Genomic DNA, 25,521 nt, shown 5'->3' with positions numbered 1-25,521 from the left:
TCATTTTTTGCTTTGAAACAGGGTCTTGTCTCGCCAAGTTGCTGAGGCTGGCTTTGAACTTGCAATCCTCCTGCCTCAGCCCCCAAAGCTGCTAAAATTACAGATGTGTACCACTGTGGCCAGCCAACTGTTATCAGTTTTAATGAACACATATGTGAGCTGTGATCTGCCATTTATGTCAAGCAACTAAGATTCAAAGTATCTGAAAACTAGGTTTCTCAGGGTGAGTAAAGAATGCCCAGGAGGATGAAAATCCTGTTTTTAGATCTAAATAAGGAAAATGACACTTTTACAAATATACTGAGCTTTACCTTTATGAATTGTATACTTTCTCTACCACTGTACCTTGATTAGGTGGCAGTAGTACAAAAATTGGTGGGCAAACATATAATCTTCTCAAAAGACAACAGTAGCACTCAACATAATACTTGTACAAAAATAAAGAGAAAATGTGATCAAGAAAGTAGAATAGTCAAAAGAAAATCCCCAGATAAACTAAAATTAATATGATTTACATGTGCATAATTATGCGTATTAAAACTTTGTCTCAATTAACTTACTTTCGAAGTTCCACATTTTGTTTTTCCAAGCTCATTTTCATTTCCATGAGATGATTATTCTCTTGTTTTAACTGCTTTTCTGACATTTTTAGTGTGTTAACTTGCTGTGTTTGTATCTTCAGGTCATTTTGTGTAAGACAGCGCTTCTGAGTTTCCTGCTCTATTTTTAATGTCAAGTTTCTAACCTAAAAAAAATAGATTGAATACTTGGTATATAAGTAAATTGTTTTGATTTTTCTTATCAATGAAGTTGGCAGCAAATATGGTGATGAAAAATAGATTTCTGCCCTCAGGTAGCCCATTCATTTCACAGTAAAATATTTCTAAGAAAGTTATACATATGTCTTTAATTCCAGTAATGTGGGAGGCTGAGGCAGGAGGATCACAAGTTTATGACTAGTCTCAGCAAGGCTCTAAGCAACTTAGTGAGACCCTGACTCAAAATAGAAAATTAAAAGGGCTGGGGATGTGTCTCTGTGATAAAACACCCTAAGGTTCAGCTGAACCTAGTATCAAAACAAACAAAAATCAAACCGAAACAAAAAACAAGACCCCCACAGTTTTGAAGTAAAAATAACTTAAAATTATTAAATTATGATTCATTTATTATGTTATCAAAATCTAATAAAAGCAATACAGAATATTTTATATATGTATCCTACATATTGCATAAAACATTTAAAGAAAAATTTGTGGGTTTTTTTTGTTGTTGTTGTTGTTGTTATTGTTTGTTTTGGTACTAGGGATTGAACCCAGGGGTACTTTAATACTGAACTATATCTCCAGCTCTTACAGTTTGTTATTTTGAGACAGGGCTAAAACGCTGAGGCTGGCCTCATAACTTGCCATCCTTCTGCCTCAACCTCCCAATTTGCTGAGATTACAGATATGAGCAACCATACCCAGCAATAGGGAAATTTTAAAATTATAAAATATTAAGAACTCACCATTAGACCTTTACAAATAAACCTAGTTTATTATTGCTTCATTAACTAGCTTATTATTCATTAGTAAAATTCATACTTACATCCTCATTTAGCACATCTTTCTGTTTAAGGAGCTCATTTAGTTTCTGCTGTGATTGTTTGAGGTCACAATCCAATAAAGAGCATCTTTTCTCAGCCTCCAGCAATAGGTTCTCTACTTTCTGTTTTAAAGTCCTTTCTTCCAAAAGCTTCTTCTCCATTTCTATTACAGTGAGAATGGACATGATCATGAATTTACAAATAAAACAGCGTATCAAAGATATGATACAGTGCCAATAAAAATGAAAGTAAATGATGCTACTTCATTATTATATTTTTATTCATTTCTAGAATATTTTTATCACTCCTCCAAATACATTTGAAATAGCAAGAATTTTATGCTTGAAAATAAAGAGTTTTATTTGCAGGGTGTAAAATGTATCACAGTTCGCAATATTACACCAATTCTCACAGAAACAAAATATTTTCGTTTTGTAATTCTATAAAATGCTTATGTCTTTAAATAAATACTTTTTTACTACTTTCTGCTAGTATGTCTCTCAGTGTTACTATTTTCACTTTGAAACACTCCAGGGTAGATTCTATTTATCATGCAAGTTAACCTCTCTGGGACTCAGGTTTCTTATCTCTAGGAAAAGAACAGTATCTACTTTCCTAGTGAGTTAATACATGTGTAGCACTCGTTAATATTCATCATTTTTTTTTTTAACAGTAAAAGTGTAGAAAATACACAAAACATTATCATGAAGAGTAGGATTATGGGTCATCTTTTGCATTTTTCTTTATACATTCTTTTATTTTTGTAAATGATTAGCTGTAAACTTCTAATTTGTTTCATAAAAAAGAAAAAGCTTTTAAAGTTCTTTAATCTTCAAGTGAAAAGCAAAGTTTATACCTAAAAAAGTGATTTCAATATGAATTGCAAGTCATTAAAGGATCACCTTTTGATGTACTGATTAGAATTTTAGTTCAAATTCAGTTAAGGTTCCTCCACTCCTTCATACCTATAATTATCATCTAAAGTTTTATTAGTTTAAAATTAAACCTATGAATTTTCAGTTAATGAACAGTATTTGGAAGTGAGGAAAAATGAAAATTCTTCATGTATCACTAACAATACATGCAACTACACTTGATTTTCACAGTAACCTAACAACACCATTACTGTTCCTTTATAGAAAACAAAGCATACAAAGTTTAACTAGACAAGGTCGTGCTGCTAATAATTATTTGGTTAGTATGTTCTTAATCCAAGAAGGCAATGACATGCAGCAGAAAGACCAAATGCTTCAGACCCCGATTTGAATACCATCTATAATTTTTGTATACTCATGCGTAACATACAGAAGTCATCAAGTATCTTCTATTAGTGTTGGAACAGTTTGAAAAATGGTACTTATATTACACTGGATTGGTTCACTTTCATCAGTTCAGAGTGTAACCAATAAATCAATGTACTCATTTTAGAAAAACAATCACATAATGTGGGCACAGAATAGAAAGACAAAAAGGAATATACTGAGGTGACAAATATTCTAAAGCTCAGTATATTTGTAAAAGTGTCATTTTCCTTATTTAGATCTAAAAACAGGATTTTCATCCTCCTGGGCATTCTTTACTCACCCTGAGAAACCTAGTTTTCAGATACTATGAATCTTAGTTGCTTGACATAAATAGCAGATCACAGCTCACATATGTGTTGGATGATAATTACATAAATATATATTTTATTGTGCATAAATTACACTGTAATAAAAAAATTCAATTCTCTTTACTAAGCCATGGACAAGGAAACATTGTTCATTAATTTCCTTCTAATTAGATACTTCTAAATAAAGCACTCATTTTATTTTTTATGATCCTGAATTAATGCTTTAAACAAAAACTTAATCTACAATTCAGTTACATGTAAAAATTAAAAGACTATTTTTTTGCTAAGTTGTTGAATATGAAATGCATTTCTGTTGAGTTTTAAGCCTTTCACAAGAAAAAAGAACTTTTTAAAAAAACCATTATAATTATAAATGGTCAGCTGGGAAACCTAAATTACCCTAATTCCAAGATAAAATTTGGTTTGCAGGAAAGTTAACTCTGTTTTTTTTAGTATCAAATGGCTCAGAGCAATTTCAGCTAGCATCTTCATCATACCTGGGTCCAAAATACTCATTAACTTATATGCTAGTTAGACCAGTGTCATTTTCAAATCTTTTTTTGGGGGAAGATGTTGCAGGAAAACTTTTAAATGTGCATACCTTTCATGGCTTCTGATTTAGCTTCTTCAATGGATTCATAGATTTTATTTTTATCTGCTAGCCGTGCTTTTGTAGTCTTATGTTCAGCCTCTTCTTGTTCCAAGCTCTGTTGCATAACTTTTAGTTGGTATGTCATATCTATTTCCATGTTGCTCTTTTCCTATTAAAGATTTAAACGAACAGCTATAAACAACAACAAAAAAAAGGCTCACAATTCTAAAAACTTTCAAAACTGAATCAGGCTTAACAAAAATGCTGAGCATCTTCCCTCCCCTCTTCATCAAAACTTTTGCTCCCTCTACTCCTTCACTCCCTCTGCCACACCTCCCCTCTACTGCTTGGAGATCTGCATTAAGACTGTTGAATATCAAAGTGACCAGCACTATTCTCAATACCAAATTCAAGACACTTCTCTTATTTGAACTCATTGCAGCCCTGACGCTGTCCCTTGGCACTGGTGATGCTGTGTTCATCTGGCTCCCATCAGGCTCTTGTCTTTCCTGCAGTTCCTCCAGCTGCCCCAGCTGCCCTCAGCTGCTGGTGTTCTTCAGCCACAATGCTTCTTGTCCTACAGCATTATTTCTGCAACTTTTAAAAACATATCTAATGTTTCCCTCTTCTATATTAAAAGGAGAAAAAAGGGAAAAACCCTTAAGATCTTCTAGCATACACTTATAATCCCCACAGAGAAGTCTATTTTAACTTGAGAATTTTGATAACAGCAGTCTGTTTCCTATATATACACTGTCAATATTTTCTAATTCTTTGAGCTCTATTGTTCATATCACAAATATGATGCAGGTAGTTTTTTTAAATAAAATCTTTAATACTAAAATGACTTTTCCAACTACATAATCTACCAACAGAATAATCTACTCTGCTCTGAATAATCACAACTCTACCCAGTCTTTTCCCAGGTGTGCTCTTTCACTCATGTGGTTTCAGCTACTTACATATACCAATGGCTCAAATATTCCTAGCTTCTACCAGAGTTTACTGCCTTGTAGACATTCTAAGGTGGTATCTCCAAAGGACTTAAGAGGACTAAAATGGATTTATCATTATCTCCTCTGCATGTGATTTTCCTTTATTCTTTATTGATTAATGACATTACTAAATCACATGTCAATATACAAACCCAGGACTCATCCTTAACTACTATTCTCATACCACATCTAATCAATTACTAAGTGCTGTCAAATATTCCTTTCTCAAATTTTTGAGACATTTCTATTTTTTAAGCCATTGCCCTAATTAAGTCTCTATTATCCCTTATCTGAATTAGTGAAAAAGGCTTCTGACTAGCCTCCTGGCCTCTAGTCTTATCCTTCTCAAAAAAATCTATTCTCTGCATAGTACACTTAACTAATGATCTACTTTACCCGTACCTCTAGTAAGATCATACAATGTTAAGTTGTTGTGTGGCTAACCCTTAAGAGTTTCTATTCTAAGTTTCTTTTCTTTTTTTTTAAGTTGTAGTCAGACACAACACCTTTATTTTATTTATTTATTTTTAGGTGCCAAGGATCTAACCCAGCGCCTCACACATGCTAGGTGAGCACTTTACTGCTTAGCCACAGCCCCAACCCCTTCTAAATTTCTTAATAGAGTTTTTAATATCTTACCTAATCTAGCTTATGCCTAGCCCTGTACCCTCACTCTGGCCTCTGAATTCCCCATAATCTTACATGAGGAGCATACTAGTGACCTTTAGACCAATTTTGGCTTGATGTTTATTTTCATTTTTAAATTTCACTGGCACACAGCTACATCCTTTACTCTAGAAACTGTAGCAGGGTTGACCAGTTGCAACAGAAAGTATATGGCCTACAAAACCCAAAATATTTACCATTTCCCCCCTTAAAATTTGCTGATCCCTACTTTGTTCTCCATAAATACTGAATAATCTGTACTTAAATAAACAAAGGGTGCCTTGTTAATTTTCCTCCCTGCCTCTGTTCACAATATCTTCTCCCATCAGTGTACCTTTACCTTGCCAACCTGTCTGATCGTCTCAGACTGAAAACTCAGCCTATTCCCTCAATACACATCCCTGCCATATCGCTATCATTCCGCAGACCACCTTGTCTACAGAACCACATTGAAATGGAAGTAAGCATATGAAAATATTCCAGTTAGTGATTTCCCTTACTTTCAAATAACTCTTCTCAAACTCTACTGTGATTTTCTTACACAAAAAGATGCTTAGCATATCTTACCTTCTCCAAATCAGTAAATTTCTCCTGCAGTTGTCTCTTTTCCAGCTCTATTTTTGCTAGTAAGATTTTGCCACTCTTTAAATCTTCTTCTAGACCAGATATTCTACCTAAAAATTGCAACATTTTAAAAAACAACATACCTAGAAAGTTATACACATTCAATCAAGAGTAAAAAATTTGGAACCTGCTTCATTTTTTAAAAAATCTTTTTTAGTTGTAGATGGACACAATACCTTTACTTCATTTATTTTTATGTGATGCTGAGTATTGAACCCAGTGCCTCACACATGGAGGTGAGTGCTTTACCACTGAGCTACAACCCCAGCCCCACTGCTTCATATTTTGAAGCTGGTTTTGTGAGCAAAGTTTTATACTTGCTGGCATAGTGCTTTACAGTTTTCCTACAACCAGAATTTACCACCTAAGGAATTCAACACTTATAATATTTGAAAGTATATGATAAAGTTCATAAATTAAATGAAATAATTTATAAATAAATTCAAAATTTATAAGTTTTTTATCAACATATTTCTACAACAAAGTGCTTCCTTCAGAAATGTGCTACTCTAGAACATTATCCATCATTTCAAGTTATTTCCAAAATACAAATCATTAAGAGTAATTCAAGTACAATCTATATACCTTGTAAATCATTAATTATCTCAGATCCATGGGTTCGGTCCCTTCTTTCAGATTCTAGAGCGGACTGAAGATTGATAAATTCTTTTTCAAGTTTTAACTTAGCAGTTTCCAGCAGGCAGTTTTTATCTTGTAGATCTCTATTGTTGGACTCTAGCTGCTGAATCTGTTTTGAACTTTCTGCCTGGGTTTTTCTTAATCGAGCTGCAGTATCAGATTCTGTTCGAAGCAAAGCATTGGTTTCATCCAGCTGTTATTTCATTCAAAAACAAACAAACAAAAAAAAAACAGAGGTATTAGATGAAAATACATTCATTTACTAAAAATGTTAAAGGATTTCCTTCTAAAATTAGAGGCACAGGCCTTTTGAAACACTGCCAATTAAAATTAATATTAACAGTCAGTCATAAATAAAACTCAAATCTCTTTTTTACAAACGGAGATCAACTTACCTGTCTCTGAAGTTGATTCACTTTCTCGGTAGATATTTGAGAGTTCTGATTTCTTTTTTTCAAATCTTCAAGTTGATCTTTTAAGCTGTTAACTATATAACAAAAAGCCTTTCAGTAGCAAGCTACAATAACATTCTCTCTTTCTCTCTCTCTCACATGCACACACACACACACACACAGTCCAATTATTTTCCTGATAAGTATTTAATGTTATATTCCACAAACCATCATTTTCCAAATTTCGTTTTTTGTCCGCTTCATGATCAGCTTTCCGCTGATATTCTGCATTTTTGTGCTGAAGAAGTGCCTTTTCTCTTTCTAATTGTCTTAATGCTGATTCCACATTTTTCCTTAAGGTAATCTGAAATAAGAATTAACATTATTATCAAAAAGAAATATGTATAAAAACTAAAACAAAACAAAATACTTCAGCTATTTCACACAGGCAAGAGACCAAATAAATAAATAAATAAACAAACAAACTACCACTGTTTTTTAAAAACTATAAAATATATTCCTTGTTTGGAAAATATCACACTACTCTTAAACAATCAAGATCATAAATGTTTTCTTTACTATTGAATGTCAAACCTGTAACCTTCCATCACTACTTAGCCATCATTATTTTATACTAACTATGGGTCTAAAGTATTATAAATAGCAATTAAACAATAGTCCCTTTCTGTTTTTAAACCATGCCTTTAACCACAAATAGAAATGCATTTTTTTTTTTTTACTTGAAATATCAAGCTTGCAAAAAATCAAGTTTGCAAAAACAATAGAATGAAGCCTAAAAAGAAGTTACCCTATAATTTCAGTCTTGTCCTCCAGTGGTACAAAGTAGATTTTACTATCTTGTATCAAGATACATATTACCATGGTATTAACAGAACTCTGTAAGCCAGACAGACATCAAGGATTTTTATCAACAAATATTAATAAAGGCTGGGAATGTGGCTTACTGGTAGAGAGCTTGCCTAGCATCCATGAGGCTCAGGGTACAATCTCTCGCACAGGGGGTGGAAAAAGTTAATAAAAAGTATAGGGCAACTTTACCTCTTCTTCTAGTTCCTTTGCTGTTTTCTCTAGACGAGTATTAATAGATCTAAATAATTTCAAGAAGAAACAATAAATAAAATAATTATAAAGTTAAAAATAATTACATAAATACTTTGTAGCTATTCTTTAGTAAATGCTTGAACATTTACTAAACAGTGACACATGCCTGTAATCACAGTGGCACATGCCTGTAATCCCAGTGACTTGGGAGGCTAAGGTAGGAGGATCTTGAGTTCAAAGCTAGCCTCAGCAACTTAGGAAGGCCCTAAGCAGCTTATCAAGACCCTGTCATTAAATAAAAATATGAAAAGCATGGAGGATGTGGCTCAGTGATTGAGTGCCACTGGGTCCTAGTCCCAGTACAAACAATAAACAAACAAACAAATAAATAAATAAAATATTTAGCTACAAATCATACTTGCACTTCTGTTCTAACTCTTCTTTGGCTTGTATCTCAGTGTTGAGGTGTTCTTCTAACATATATATTTTTTTCTGAATCTGTCAAAAAACAAGAAACTTTGTTTTGGTTATATTTAAAGACAACAGGCTAAAAGACAACAATGAGAAGCTTATTTTGTTTTTCTGCAATCTTCACTATAATGGTATAATTGTGCCTGCTTAGTATGACTCCTACTGATAAAGAAAAAAACTCTCCCCTATTCTTTTTTCTGTCATACTACACATCTGTCTGAACACACTTATGCAAATATGAATAAGAAACTCATTTTGGCAGAATTCTTCAATGAAATCAAATTTCAAATTAATTTCTGTAATCTTCCAATACACTTCTATAGATTATCATTTGAAAATATGGTTACTTTTTTTGTGTTTATGAGATAAAGATAAAAGATCTGAAACAAATATTCAGAATATTTAACTGAATATATATACTAAAAAATACTATAAAATGAGAATATAAGCTCTTCTTTCATATCTTCCTCTTCCAAGTTTTATCCTCAGTAGCTTTCCCTAGCTATGCTGGTCTTCAAGCAAACAAAATTACAATATTATTTCCTTTTTAAGGATTTAATTTTTAAGTTCCTGTGGTGTCTTGGATACAACGATAGGTATTTTACAAATGTTGTCTTGTTAATCCTAACAAAAACCCTAAGAAAATGGTAGCATTACATCCACTTGGTCAAGAAAATGAAATTCAAAACAGGTAAATACCCAGGTCAAGACAGCACAGTTAGTAAGTGGTAATGTAAAAATTAACCCAGAACTATTAGATTCCAATGCCACTATTCTTTTCATTATTCTTCCCAGTGATTATATTCTCCATGGTTTCTTAATCATTTATCTTAAAATCTCTATAAGAATAAACAGGCTAATGAACTAATCAAGTTTAAGTGTTTTGGGCTGCCACTGCATTTATTTGAGCACACTAGTTATCACATTTTACATGTTTTTTCTACCAGTTACATACCCTTAATAAGTAATCAGAAAATTACATGATGTATATTTTAAATAACAGATTCACAGTACGAATATTAAAAGAAATACTTGGTAGGGAAAAGGTTGGAAACGTCTCTCTTTGGTAGATGAATTGCTCCAAACGGGAGCTGGACTGTGACTATATTAAAACACTGCTAGAGTGATGTTTTTTCCGCTCATTTTTCAATGTAGTTGACAACATACCTCTTGGCTTTCCTATTAAAAGAAAAAAGAATAAAATGTGTTATACTTTATAAAATTCCTAATAAAAGTCATACCCAAATTATCCAACCTGATTTTTTACTTTTCATAATTTGAAGAAAATGATTTTGATTTACATGTATGTGGATGTACATGTATGACTTAGTTTTGTATGCAGTTAGAAATTACAGCAGTCACAAAATACAATTTGATAGAAAATCTTTTATATAAACACAATCCTAAATAGGAATTCAGAATTTGAATCTCTCTCCTCCTTCTTCTGTACCTGATAGATTAATATTTGTACACTTTTAAGCACTAAGGTCATAAAATTATCTAACTGGCATCAGAGCTGTTTACAAACCTATTCTATCACTTGTTATTAAAACTAAGCCTAAACCAATGTATAATTCACCTTTTTACTAGCCATCCTGTGTGGAACAATGATACTCTTCATTTAATTAACCACTGTTATGTTAAGGTGAACTGTATTATATAAGGAATACCATCTCATGATTTAAAAAGTAGCATCAAATGAACTTTTAAAAAGCCATGGGAGTGCTGGGCGTGGTGGCATATATCTGTAATGCCAGCTACTCTGGAGGCCACGGCAGAAGGATTCAAGTTCAAGGCTAGGCTCAGTAACTCAGCAAGACTGTCTCAAAATAAAAGGGCAGAATGAAATGTAGCACAGTGGTAGGGTATCTGCCTAGCTTATGTGAGGTTCTGAGTTCAAGCCCTAGTACCGCCCACCCCCCAAAATCAAATTAAAAAGGGCTGGGAGTGTAGCTTAGTGGTAAAACCTCCCTTGCATCAATTCCCAGGACCAAAAAAATAAGAGAAAAAAATATGTATATTTGAACATGTGACTTAACTAGAGTAGTAAAAATGAATACGTACTTCATTTTTCCTTGTTTGCACCAAATCATTTTCTCTACAAGATGGAGAGTCATTTAATAACCTAGAAGGGAGGAGAAAAATAAAATCTTTTGCATTTCATTTTAATCCATTTTGTCTTATTCAACCAAGTTATTCTCAGAATTAAATATTAACCACAAAGATTTCTCTTTCTTTTCACTTTATTTTAGATAAAGCAATATTTTTGCCTCTGAACACTTTTCCCAGTAATTTAAAATGCAAACTTTCCTGCCGCTCCTTCTTATCAGGTGACCAAGTCTTTAATTTTATAGGGACTTGGAGTCATTACATGGAACCCATTTTCCTCTTAATCAACTCATTTTAATTTCTTTAACTATTATATTTTTCTTCTATTCCATCTTCTAGAAAGAAACAACTTCAGTCAAAAGTCTCTTTGCAGAGCACACAACAATCATCTGCTCCACTGCTCATCCCAAGTGCCAATTTTATTTTCTAATCTTACATCCAATACTCACCGCAGTCAACAATTATTGATTTTTGTTTTGGCCAGGATTTGTGCAGAGATTATAGGCAAGAAAATCTTAGTCTCAACAAGTCCTCCAGTCACAATACAGCTCACACGCCCTCTGTATGAGGTGCACTGGACCACACTACTCTGCTCAAGATATGCTTACATTCTCAACCTTTCTTTAGCTACCTGGCTTGGCACAATCCTCTCCCAAGTTTCCCATATCTTGGCCACTCAAATCCCTTTCCTACCAGCTTTTAAAATGCTACCTTTTCCCTGAGTTCTCACGTGACCTTCCCCCTTAACCCACTCAAAAGAAATGTGATTAAGTTGCTTAGGGACTCTCTAAAATTGCTGAGGATGGCTTTGAATTTGGGATCCTTCTGCCTCAGCCTCCCCAGTCAACAGGATTACTGGAGTGTGTCACCACAACCAGTCCATCTCAGATTCTCTTGGCATCCTTTCCTTAAGGCAACATCACATTCTACCCTCCATTATGACTATACAATTCTCTTGTATCCTTCATGAAATGACAAACTCCTTTCAAAAAACTGGTATTTGTTCTTACTTCATATACAACAGTGCCTTGCAATAATGTGTAAGTGAGTATAACATTAAAAAATCATATAGTAAAATTAAAAATAATTGAGAGTTTAGGAAAATCTCGAAAGTTTAAAACAAATTAACATTTAATCTCCTATAGTTCTCAAAATGTCACTTTATAGCTAGATTAGGAAAATAATAACATTTAATAATCCACATACAGATTTTCCCTATAGTAGGTAAATCCTATGAAAGGCAGCTGATTTCCCACAAAAGCTTTAGGAATTGGGAAGGTTTCTACATCTCCTTTATCATCTTCGATGTCATCAAAATTGCTGCTGTCTATGTCACTGCTGAGTTCAGGTACTACAGGAGCTGCCGCTATTAAAAGAAAAGAATTATTCATAAGCAAAATGTAAGAAACAAGCCACCTCTATGTTTATGACATATTAATATGATTAAATCATGTTTTACACAAAATCTTAGCAACACATCTTCCATTTTATCATTTCACAAAATTAAGATTTTGTCAATAATTTGTTACTACAGACCATTAATAGATTAATTAGTTATACAAGTTAATACAATTAATCAGTTATATAAGGAAAGGTATACAATATTATTCTAAGTGTCAAAAATTATAAGTAGTAAGTAATAACCTGCACATATATTCCTTAAGGTCCTTAGTTTTCTACATTCTTTAAATAGAAATATTTCTTACCCTTAAAATGAATCAATGCCATAGGTAGACAAAGTAAAAATAAATTATTATTCTATGCTTTACCAGAGTATAGTCTCCATAAATAATTATTTGCTGATTTGTTAGTGCAAATAAAATCATATAAGAATTTTCCTTGGCAAGTTAAGAAACATATAATACTTATTATAAAAGAATTGGGAAATACTAATAAGTACACATTAGTTTGCTAAGATATTGAGGAAATAGTAATTTATTTATAAATGCTGCCAAGGAAAAATTTGGAATGTAATCTCAATTTAAAAATGAGTTAGCATAAAGTGTATCAAACATGCCTGTTATTCAAAAAGTGGAATTAATTTATGAGATTTTTAAATGGAATGGAAATATTAGATTTATTGACTTACTCTCTCTTATGTTATCCCAATTCCATTGATCATTCTTAAAGAAAGGATGCTGTTTGATTTCTTCTACCCCATTTCTCCCAAGTCGTACCTCCCTAAACAATGCAGTTAAAGACTGTATTATAATAAAATAATGAAAAAAATATTAACTCATCTCAACAGTTTAACCAAAATAAGGATAAAAAATGAATAAGATTTTTAAAAAACAGCTTCAGCCTGTTTCTCTAAAATAATCTCAATTTTATAGGAATTGATTGCTCTAGATATATTAAAAAGACTTGACATAAAGCAAACAATATGGAAGTAAAATATACTTCCCTCTGTTGTTTATGTCACCTGCATGTTTCAAACTTAAAAAAATTCACATATTAAGTTTAGAACTATACATATTTATTCTGATAAATTATCTCTTCATTTATATTAAAATTATCACTCTATAAAAAAAATAAAAAGACTGTATGGAAATAAAAAGCATTTGCTTTAAGTGTATTCCTGGAGCTAAGTTTAACATGAACAAGAAAAATTGTGCATTTTAAAGGACATGCTCCTAGCCAAACTTATGACATTATATTATTTTCAAAATAGTTCAAAATATTCACATATAATCATCCTTAGAATGTTTCCTCTCCCAACAAGTTGCTAAAGCAAATCTACAAATCCTAATCCATTCGTTAATATATGCTGTACCTACTTTACAATGCAATCCCCACCCACCCTATTGAATCCCCAAATCTAACATTATACAAGTTTATTTGAGTTTATCAGCATTGATTCTTCATTATACATATAATCAAGTTTTAAAGTTTTATTATACAAATGACTAACTCATAAAAATTATTTGCCTAAAGAATAAAGATAAAATAACTTATAATTGTATTTGATGAAAAAAATTATATACTAGCTGGATGTGATAATGCATGCTTGTAATCACAACTACTTGTTGAAGCAGGAGGATCTCAAGTTTGAGGCCATCCTGGGCGACTTATCAAGACTCTGTCCCAAAATTAAAAAGGGAATGGAGACCAGTGGTAGAAAGTTTGTCTAGCATGTACGAGGCCCTGGGTTCAATCCTCAGTACTGCAATACAATAACAACAACATTAAATTTGATGAGAAAAAACAGTTATTGTTTTAAAAAAAATGTGCCAATAAAGCTTCACGTGGGGGCAGGTGGTGGTGTCAATTTTATAAAAGCATTCAATTTGAAAATGTATATCCCAGGATTCTGCCTTCAAGATTTTATCCCACAAAAAGTGTGTAATGATGAATGTATAAGCATCATCATTGCAGAACTAACAGCAACTAGCTTATAAACAATAAGGTATGCATGTTGTATATTAGAGCTAGAAAAGCTAGATAATATTAGTTACCTAATCTAAGCCCATCATTTTACTGATGAGCAAAATTATTTCCCAAGGAAAAAACATAATTTCCCCATGATCACAAAGCTGATGAATGAGTTTGGACTGGACTGTGAGCTCCTTTGCTAGGATGACCTCTATCACAAGTATAAAATATAGAAGAGGACATCAGAAGAGAAATGAAGGAATAAAATAGCTTTCTAGTTTTTTTTTTTTGGTACTTAGGCCTTAACTCAAGGGCACTTAACCACCGAGCCACATCTCCAACTCTTTTTATTTTTGAGACAGGATCTCACTCAGCTGGTTAGGACCTCATTAAGTTGCTGAGGCTGGCCTTGAACTTGCAATCTTCCTGCCTCAGTATCTCGAGTCACTGGGATTTCAGGCGCATCACTGCTGCTGGGCTAGCTTTTCTTTTTGAAGCAGGTTTTCACCTTTGTTCATCTATTTGTTTTAAAAAATATAAAATTTTCAGAACAGACTTGTTCATATTCAAATGTGAATAAGAGAGTTGGGAAGGAGGTACTCTCATATCAAATGCAAACAGTTTTTAAGATTATAAATTGTTAAATGCTCTTGTCTAGTATGTATGAGGCACTGGGTTTGATCCCCGACACCACATAAAAATAAAAACAAATAAAATAAAGGCATTGTTTCTAACTATAACTAAAAAAAAAAAAAAAGAAGAAGGTAAAATGGGAAGAAGACAAAGGTTTTATTTCTTTCAAATGTGTTTAAAGCTTACTAGGGTTTTTTTTTGTTGTTGTTGTTGTTTTTGTTTTTTTAATGGTTTTAGGCATGAGGATTGAGGTTAAATTACAACTGGGCCGCCCAACCAAAATGCTAAAGGTAACCTAACACAAGGCTCAGCAGTAGGAAAAGGCTAACCCAGAATTAAATGCAATTTGGTTAATGAGAGAGATGTTTTTCATATGTAACTAAATTAGACATGCTTTCATTTCTACAAATTTAAAAGCAATGGGGCTTCTCTACAGAGAAATCCAATGTACATTACCTATCTGTCAAGAAGGCACAGATGAGACTCTTCGCATGTTTAGAAATTTCTGCATCTTCAGGGAAACATAGTGAATTTTTATGATCCATAATTTTGCTGTAAGTTCCTACAAGTGAATCTGCATAAAATGGAGTGTCCCCTAAAATTCCAAGAAAGAAGATGCTGAATGTAATAGTGGATGCAAATTAAACACTTTTCACCTAATTTTTAAATGTTAACTTTAAATTTGCCACATGCATGGAAAACAAAGACAGGAGTCCCAATTAAAACAGAAATGTACAAAAAAAAGTTTAAATTTTAACTAGAGTCATGATGATCCTTCTACCATTAAAAACAAAATAAAATCAATGTTAACTCTAAAACTTGGTGTTTTTCTGTGTTTTTCAATTTACTTGTTCAAAGTTACCTATTTTCTAAAACCCTAGAAGAAGAGGCAAAGCAAGTAAGAGAATATATTCTACTTTCAAAAGATTGCAAGATATATCTTCATGTATCATTGAACTCAGGGACACTCCCCAGTCCTATTTTGTATTTTATTTAGAGACAGGCTCTCACTGAGTTGCTTAGCACCTTGCCTTTGCTGAGGTTGGCTTTGAACCTGCAATTCCTCCTGCCTTGACCACCCAAGCTGATGGGATTACAGGTGTCCGCCATTGTGTCCGCCTAGAATTTGTTCTTAACTTAAGAAAAGAAAGGGTCTTGAAGTGGGATGAGACCAGAGTATTTTGATGCCGGAGCTGGATCGGCATCTTGAGATGGGTCTCTAGAGCTGTTATACAATATAGCAGCCACTATATGTGGCAATTTAAAGTTAAACTAAAATTGAAAAAAATGAAAAATGCAGCCCCCTAGTTACATATATATCAGCCACAGTTCAGTGGCAACCACACTGGCTGGTGTAGATGTAAATTGTCTTTATCATGACAAACTGGACAGTGCTGCTCTGAGAGTCAGAGCATGTCTATTCTTCCACATAAGAGGGAGCAGGGCCCAGAGTGACTGCATGTGACCTGCCTAAAATGACAAATAGCTAGAGCCAGAAAGGGACAGAAATTGTCTCCCAACATAGTGTTGTGGCCAACTACTGATTATGATAAAGAGCCCCTGAAGCAAGTGTAAAGACAGAAAATCCTAAAGGAACAGTTCTGGTCACTACCCATCAAAAGCCACAGCAGGTAAAGGCCCTGCCCAGTATATGTCTATAGGCCAAGTAACTTGAGTGCTGGCCAACTTCTCTAAGTCAGCCAATGCAAAACTTCAAAAGGTATATTCAGATTGTTGTTTGAATTCAAAGGTGGGTTTGGGGTGGAGAGCACTGAATTCAAGAATTTTCTAGTGTAATTTTTTTCTAGTGTGGTAGAATCTTCTAAATGAAGATCACTGCCAACTAACATAAGCAAGCACTGCAGTAGGCTCAGAATACTGTAAATCACTGCCATTAAACTCTAATTTAGTTCTCAGACTTGAAAATAGTAGTGGAAATCTAAATGGCCTATTCAAATGAGCCAATTTACTTGTTCAAAGGTACCTATTTTCTAAAGCCCTGGAAGAGGCAAAGCAAGTAAGAGAATATATTCTACTTTCAAAAGATTGCAAGATATATCTTCATGCTTCATCAGGTGGGAGAACAGACAGCTACTGGTACCAGATGGTATGTAAAAAGAGACTTATTACAACAACAAAGGCCCAAAACAAAGTAGGTCATACTACAATATGAAACCAAGTATAAGAAGATCAATGACACATATATTGGATCATTACTAAAACAAGGCAATTTATACCACAAAAAAGGTCCGTAGTATTGATTTAAATTCGGGATTTACTAAACATTTCTAATTTTTTTAAGCAATAATCATACTCTTATAGATTTTATACTATCAATTTCTTATACTATCAATTTCTTTTAGGGTCCTCATCTAGAAAACAAATTCTGTAATTCCAAAAACATATTTCTATCAGCCTTATGTTTAAAATATTTATAACAAATAAGATTATCCAAAAAACTCCATGTAATGTTATTAGCCTTATCGTACTTACAAAAGTACTAAATGTAGTTAAATCTTAGTTATATTTTCCCTCATCCCAAGACAAGTAAAGCAATCATAATTGTCCTCATCCAGAAGATATTTTTGTGACCCCAGTGCTTAGGAATAGAAAATGTTAGAAATGAAGTCTATGACACATAAAAAAAAGTTTTGAAACACTTAAGCTTTTCATATTTTGAATTGGTCAAAGTAAAAGAAATGACTGAATTCGCTTTTGAGTTTTCTAAAACTGAAATATCAAAAAAAAAAAAATTCATTCCACTGAATTACAAATCAAAAAATACTAGTAGTAAATAAAAGGCATACATTTTACAAAATCAATACAAAACTACATAAACCAATAAATACTGTTAGTGCTGGGGTTGTAGCTCAGTGGTAGACTGGCTTAGTATGCACAAGGCCCTGGGTTCAATTCCCAGCACCACAGGAAAAAAGTTACTTCTAGTTCTCTGTTATTGTTTGTTATAACAAACAGTAAAATCTTATATTTAAAACACTGAAAACAAATACAATTATCCCCCAAAAATCTTAGAATTGAGTAGCTGTAAACTTGTTCTTGCTCTACCATTTTCTTAACTCAAAAGGGTCTACTGAAGAAATATTTTCTAACAACATACTTTTAATTCCTTTCATGTTCTACTTATTCCACTTAATCACTGTGCCAGGTTCATGTTATTTACTACTAAATCAAAATTTCCAGAAATTTCAATCTTCCCTAGGACACATGCCATTTCCTTATATTTCCAAATCCTTGACTGAACTAAAGTGTTATGAAAGGGTTTTGAAAAAACAACAACTTAAAATATTTACTCACCTACTAGCATCTCAAAAAGGAAAACACCAACAGACCACCAATCACATTCTCGCCCATAATAACCATCACCCCCTTGTGATTTCAGAACCTCGGGTGATATATAATCAGGTGTTCCAACTGCTGTATCACAATGTACCATGCCTGTCTACAAACAGCAGAGAAAGAGACCATCGTGAATATACAGAAATATCAATGAAACTTATTTGTTTACTCTTAGATAGAGAGTGACTACACACTGCCACTAACAGAGCTTCACTGCCAACATGGCTTTGGGTACAGGGAATTGAAATGTATTATGAAATGCATAAAAATGTCTGGATTATGGGAGCCAATACAATTCATTTTTACAAAGGACTATCCTATAGTTTATACTTTGCAGAAAAATTTAATAGGGACTTATTAGGTTAAAGAAAACCTCTGAACTTGCACGGCTTCATAGAAATTAGAATTTAAAATATGAATATTATGAGACTTCAGAGCTAAACTCTTACTAAATATATACACACATGCGCGCGTGCACGCACGCACACACACACACACACACACACAAGCCTATTTAGCCTAAAAGGTTCAAAGGCAGGAGAGAAAGGGCAAGATATAAGAAAGAAATGATATAAAGTTAGACTGCGACAGATGGACAATTTAGGTTTCAAAGGAATGGAGATATATAATGGCTTGAACAGAAAAAAAAACATTTTAAAAAAGAACAAGAATGACCTTATATAAAGCATGTTCATAAAGTGCAATGAAGTTCAAATCAGTTAAATGGAAAATTCCATGTGATGAAGGTCAGAAGGGAAAGTTGAATATCAGTTTCAATAACTACCTGCCTGCAGAATAAACACTTTTGAGTAAACTATGCAAATAGCACTCTCCTTTTAGAAAATTAATGTTCTACCCCCAGAATATTTGGCTAACACATTAAGGTTTTTTAAATAAACATTTGAAAAAGATATTTAAGATATTTAGGAACTATCACATGGGAAAAGTTCTCAAATTATATGGATATGGAATGTACATTTATGACAAGTCTCAGATTCTGCTTAAAAGAAATATGGGAAGGATAAATCAGAAACTAAAGAGATTGATTTATACCTGCAGGGAGTATGTGGGAAAGAGGTAGAAAGAAGGAGTAATAGGAATAAGGTAATAAGGATAAAGAGCAAGAGACCCTACTCTGAGCATACATCTTATACAGCTTTAATTCTTAAAATCAGGGAAAAATTCACACACAAAAATGTAAAAACTGAACCTGTTTTATAAATGAATCACATAACTTCACTGTATGGGAACTGGAAGAGCAGCCCCAAGTAACTCTGGAAAACATCATTGGGGAGGGGTAGTAGTACTGGGGATTGAACTCAGGGGCACTCAACCACTGAGCCACATCCCTAGCCCATTTTATTTTATTTAGAGACAGGTCTCACTGAATTGCTTAGCACCTCGCTTTTGCTGAGGCTGTCTTTGAACTCATGATCCTCCTGTCTCAGCCTCCCAAGGAAAACATCATTTTAATAGGATACTCTAAGGCTAAAAACAAAAGAAATACATAACAATGTTAGCAAATCTGTTAGCTACAACAGTTGGGTCTGGCAGTTATGAAATAATTTTAGGTTTATACGAGGGTTGAAGAAGAAAATACACCACAGATAATGCGAACCAAGTGTTTTTGTATTTTGGTATCGAGGATTGAACTCGGGCACTTAACCAATGAGGCACATCCCCAGACCTTTTTTGTATTTTATTTAGAGACAGGGTCTCACTGAGTTTCCTGGGGCTTCACTAAGCTGCTGAGACGGCTCTAGATTCAAAACCCACCTGCCTCAGCCTCCTGAGCTATTGGGATTATAAATGTGAGCCACTGGGGATTGAATTCAGGGGTACTCAACCACTGAGCCACATCCACATCCCCAAAAAACCCAGCAGAGTTTTTTTTTTTTAATATTTTTTCTTTAGTTGTAGATGAACACAGAACATTTACTTTATTTATTTTTATGTGGTGCCAAGGATCAAACCCAGTGCCTCATGTATGCCAGTCGAGCGCTCTACCACTGAGCCATGACCCCCAGCTCAGCAGTTTTTTGATATCTAAGAAATTACAAAAAAGAAAGAAGACTAGAATGAACCCTGTGGTATTGGACATGAGTCAAAGGTGTCTATATGAACCACAATGAATATATTATGCACAAACAGAGCTGCAAAATTAAGTATAAACACACGTGGGAATGTGATTTAGCACATCAAGTGTATGTAACACCTATGTACCAGTTTTGTGTACTGACAGCCTAGAAGTGATGATACTCCAGGAGCAATGAGCATGTGGGCCCCTAAACACTGACTTAAAACTCTCTTCTCTAATAAAAGAAATGAGAATATAAAGAAGTGGCTGATTCCAGGGCTGAGGCAGAGAAAGTGTAAGTCAAGTCTTATATATTTTGTAGTGTCAAAAACAAAAAGAACAGAAAGAAAAGGATAATGCTCTAAAAAGAAACTAACATGTGGAACCAACCTAACAAACTTTACAAGGTAGCAAACTCTGGACCAAGTTTCAATGTATGAGCAGGAATTTTCCAGGCAGACTATTAAACCGCATATATGAAGACTAGGAATCATGAAATAATGCTACAGTAAAAAATAACTGTATGGTAACTCTTGAACTCTGTGCCATGAGGTGCTGTCAGCTGATACAGAAAGAAGGTAAAAGTAGGCAGGGCCATGTCATCATAAGAGGTTTCAGAGACAAGCTATGGAGTGGAGACTTTATCCAGCACGTGTCAGAAATCTACTGAAGGGTTTTAAGCTAGAGAGAAAGATTTTCAAGAAGATTCCTCAAAATTATTTTAAATGCATCTGACTAAATGTTTATTTGCTAAGTATATCTGGTGTTTATAACTGACAAAATTTCATAAAACAAGAGTTTATGAAAACATAAATTGGCCAATCAGAGATATTAAAGAGCTGGTCTCAGAAACCATTCAAAATGCTTCCCATGAAGGTGGAAAAGAAACATTGTATGTGGAGTTCTTCATCAGAAGCATTAAAAGCCTTAGGTGAATTGTTGAATAGGCAGGGGCTTTTCAGTCTGTTTTAATTTTAAAATTTTAAAAATGAGCACTTGCATTCTTTTCAGAGAAATACACCTGTTATGCCTTGCACAGTAGTCCAAATGGTTTAGAATCCACTTCCACTTCCACTGCTGTAGTACCCACAGCCACACAAAGCTGCCCGCCTGGATTATCCCAGTCCCCCTGCTGGGTATCACCTATTGTTTTCATCAGAGCTCTGGTTACAAAGAGGAATGGCTTCTGAATAATCTACCTGCACTGCTCCAATAATTCAGCAATTACTCCAATTTCTGTTCTTTTTTAATATACATTTTTCAGAAAAAAGAGGGTTTTTTTTCCAGAAACATGAGTAGCCACACCTATATTTTAAAAATTGATGTCACTTGTAGAAGAGTTAAGACATGAACAATTTATTAATTAGCTTTTTAAAACATACAGTAATTTATATCAAGAAGATAGTGCACCACGATCAAGTGGGATTCATTCCAGGGATGCAAGGTTGTTTCAATATATGGAGATCAATAAACACAATTCATCATATTAATAGACTTAAAAAAAGAAAAAATACAGCAACTTAATCAAATGGTACACATTAGAACATGTCATAAAAGGTGGTAAAGGTTTTGAAAGAGAGGACAGACAATGAATGAGGCCAACACATCCAATTAATGTAAGTCATTTAAAACAATTGTTCTCAGCTGTTAGAAACCTCCACATGCAATATACAATATGACTCTCACATCCAGGTAGAGGGGGTGTGTGTGTGTGTGTGTGTGTGTGTGTGTGTGTGTGTGTGTGTGTGTGTGGTGGTGTGTTTTGCAGTGTTGTGGGGGTGCTAAACTCAGGAGCTTATGCATTCTAGGCAAGGTTTTACCACTGAGCTACACCCCAAGCGCTAAGTAAGTTTTTTTCTTTTTTTTCTCTGAGAGAGGGAATAACAGAATGGTATCCAGAAAATGGTGATTAACTCTTTATTTATTTATCTATGTCAGAAATCAGAGAAACACCAACTCTTAATTGTGATAGAACCAACTTACTTTAGTTCTTCTAAATTATAATCTCACAGTTGTGTTTTATTTTTGCCTTTATTCATGGCATAATGTTTTATAGAAAGCCAACATAACTGAAGAATGATCTGAGCATCTGGTCTTCTTATAGATAAGGGGATGACAAATTTATTCTCCAAAAGGCTAGATTATAAATTATCTCAAGTTTTCTGGATCACAACAGGTTCTGTCAGCAAGAAGTCAGTTTTAAAAGAGTCAAAAGATGCACAGGTGATTCACAAAAGAGAAGTCAATGACAAGTATATAAAGAGAGGTTTCTCATCATAAGTTGTTAAGAAACACAATTTAGGGGCCTGGGGCTGTGGCTGAGGGGTAGAGCACTTGCCTAGCATGTGAGGCACTGGGTTCGATCCTCAACACCACATAAAAATAAATAAATAAATTTTTAAAAAGAAACAAACACAATTTTTAAAAGATACTACCTTTATACCAATGGAAATGGTAACCTTAGCTGAATAATGGGAAAAGTTCCTGAGGATATGAAGAGACAAGATCTGTCATGCACTACTAGGAACAGGTTATGAACATTTATAGCTTTAAGGAGATCAGGCAATATTTCATTAATGAGCCCTCTGGTATGGTAATATCACTTCTAAGTTTACACTCAGAGAAACACTTGTTTTGTTGATGGGAGGGAGCTGGGAATGACCTAGGGAACAATGCCAGGGGAATAAGGCAAACTGATAAGATACCATGGAATGCTAAGCAGCAGTAGGAGGCAATGAACTAGCCAGGTGTGGTGGTGCATGCCTGTAATCCCAGTGGCTCAGGAGGCTAAATCAGGAGGATCATGAGTTCAAAGATGGCTCAGCAACATCAAGATGCTTAGCAACTCAGTGAGACCCTGTCTCTCAATAAAATACAAAATAGGGCTCAGTGGTTGAGTGTCCCTAAGTTCAATCCCTGATACCAAAGGAAAAAAAAAGGAAGCAATGAACTCACCTATATTAATCAGGGATAGTTATAAAAACAAGGCTAAGTGACAGAAGTAAACAAAATGATACCAATTCTAATACTACTTATACAAACTAAGTACATTTATATCGTACTAATACTCAAAAAGCAAATGGTAAACACATTACATTGGTTGTTTATAGGGAGAGTAAAGGCAAACTAGAAACTGAAAGAAGAAAAGTGTAATAAAAATAAAATGGGAACATGTGTAGACTTCTCATGACAATAAACTATAAGCCAAGGGGTATAATTAACATGACTTTCTTTATGTGAATTAAAAAAATATATAAACAAAATTAAGCCACATTTTATTTTTAAACAATTTAAGATATTTCAATAGCTTATTTCAGTATTTGCTTGCATGCTTGTATAATTATTTTATAAATACCATATTTCTCCTGTTCCCCATACTCTAGTACTCTATACCACTTTTTTCTTTTGTATACTAGGGACTGAACTCAGGGACTTGCACGTCATGCTCACTACCACTTAGCTACATCACAGCCCTTTTTATTTTATTTTGAGACAACATCTTGCTAAATAGCTCTGGCTGCCCCAAACTTGCAAACCTCCTATTTCTGCCTCCCCAGGTGCTGGAATTCCAGCTGTGCACCACTGCACCTGGTAACATCTTTCTATTTTTTAAAGTACCTTTAACCTTCCTCTATAAACATGGTATGATTTATTTTCCTGCATCCCACTCCATCCACAAAAGATTTTGATTTAATTAAAATCAGAATACACTCATGGAAGTGCAGTACATAAATATCATAGATTATATATCCCAGACACAGAAAGGTTTAGCATTCTATCAGAAAACTATTTCGTATTTGATTTTCATTATAGATTAATTTTCACTATTAATCATTTCATACTATTTTATGGTAAATGCCACAAAAGGGAGCTTTGGGAGCAATCAAAAACTCCCCCTATTAAACATTAATAAATGGTTATAGGACACAGTAACAGATTCTGTAAAGCACAACAAAATGTTAAGTTGGATGTTAAGTTTTAGCTTAAACTAAAACAGAAATGGCCTAGAAAGTATAGCATAAATTTTGAATATAACATTAAAAGAATAATCAGTTAGATTAGGATTATCAAGGAGAACTTTCTAGATGAACTAAAATCTGGGCTGATTTTGAGAAAAGACGATTACTTATAAAGGTAAGATAATCAATAAAAATATCACCTGGTTAGCATAAATAACTAAAGAGGTAAAGAAGAAATTTACTTCCAAATATATGTCTTTGCTAGATAAATAACAGGAAAAAAATTAGCTATATGAGCATATTGAAAGGTTATGAAAACCATACTAAAGATGATATACACACATGCTATCAATATGTACTAACACTTAGAAGTCATCTTTTATATCCAGCAAAGAAATGCAAAAATAAATAAAATATAATACTGTTCCATCAGGAATTAAACACACTCAAAAAGAAAATGACAAAACATAGGTTTTGGAACCCAAATAAATCAATACCATAATTAGCTAAGAGGATAATGTCACTGAATCTATTTTTATAATATGGATTGTTCAATAGGTAAAGTATCACAATGGTTGATGTCCCCAAATTTATTCTATATGGTTAATAGGGGTAGGTAGAAGAAGGTGGTAACATAAAATTTCTTTCCTTATCTCCTTTCCTAAAACAAAAACATAGAAATAACAATGGTTGGAGAAATACTCAAATGCCTTAATTTAGATTATGTGTCCTAAGCCTACATCTAGGTCACTATACACATGAACCAGTTTTGATTGGTAACAAATGCTTGTTGATATTCTATGGGGAAGATAACTGAGTTTTCATTTTTCTTATATTCTAAAAAATCTAGATGAATTATTAGTAAAGGAAGTATTTTAATTTGGTTTTATTTTGTTTTGTTTGTTACACAATAAGCAAAACTAAATTTATCTTTATTTAAAACTACAAAGACCTGCTGGGTGTGGTGGCATCCTGATGAGGTATTACAATACCTTCTGTTTCCCAAAAAACTTGCTTTTTTAAAAAACTTGCTTACTTACTTCATCCATCTTCATACATGTGCCAAAATCTGCTAATTTTAGATGTCCATGTTTATCCAAAAGCATGTTGTCAGGCTTCACATCTCTGTGTATTAAACCCATGGAGTGTATTGCGTCCAGAGCAAGAACAACTTCAGCAGTGTAAAATTTGGCCCACTTTTCAGGCACATCATAATTACTCATAAGGTTTACAAGGTCTCCACCAGGCATGTATTCCATTACCATGTACAGATATCTATCATCTTGAAAGGCACAAAAGAGCTGGAAAACAAAAGAAAAGGAAAAAAAAAAGTTTTTAAGCCTAAAAACTAAAACCATAAATAAAAAAAAAAAAAT

At 33.6% G+C, this 25,521-nt stretch overlaps 1 protein-coding gene across 7 annotated transcripts in view; it reads right to left on the bottom strand.

Annotated features, from left to right (window-relative positions):
- Positions 1-25,521, bottom strand: part of Rock2 (Rho associated coiled-coil containing protein kinase 2) — a 140,485-nt gene that overhangs the window by 22,025 nt on the left and 92,939 nt on the right. For all 7 annotated transcript variants that reach the window (XM_048804802.1, XM_015479974.2, XM_048804803.1 and 4 more), the window contains 16 exons: positions 25,186-25,446; positions 18,068-18,212; positions 15,209-15,347; positions 12,837-12,928; positions 11,954-12,113; positions 10,703-10,763; positions 9,806-9,817; positions 8,586-8,665; positions 8,165-8,213; positions 7,334-7,469; positions 7,109-7,200; positions 6,660-6,906; positions 6,018-6,124; positions 3,799-3,958; positions 1,588-1,748; positions 561-745 (listed from right to left, as the gene is read on the bottom strand). In XM_048804802.1, the coding sequence (XP_048660759.1) occupies positions 561-745; positions 1,588-1,748; positions 3,799-3,958; positions 6,018-6,124; positions 6,660-6,906; positions 7,109-7,200; positions 7,334-7,469; positions 8,165-8,213; positions 8,586-8,665; positions 9,806-9,817; positions 10,703-10,763; positions 11,954-12,113; positions 12,837-12,928; positions 15,209-15,347; positions 18,068-18,212; positions 25,186-25,446 (2,087 nt within the window). The remainder of the gene's footprint in view (positions 1-560; positions 746-1,587; positions 1,749-3,798; positions 3,959-6,017; positions 6,125-6,659; positions 6,907-7,108; positions 7,201-7,333; positions 7,470-8,164; positions 8,214-8,585; positions 8,666-9,805; positions 9,818-10,702; positions 10,764-11,953; positions 12,114-12,836; positions 12,929-15,208; positions 15,348-18,067; positions 18,213-25,185; positions 25,447-25,521) is intronic.

Source organism: Marmota marmota, unplaced genomic scaffold (assembly GCF_001458135.2).
Source record: "Marmota marmota marmota unplaced genomic scaffold, marMar, whole genome shotgun sequence".
Classification (NCBI taxonomy): domain Eukaryota; kingdom Metazoa; phylum Chordata; class Mammalia; order Rodentia; family Sciuridae; genus Marmota; species Marmota marmota.
This window is presented reverse-complemented; position numbering and strand designations above follow the sequence as displayed.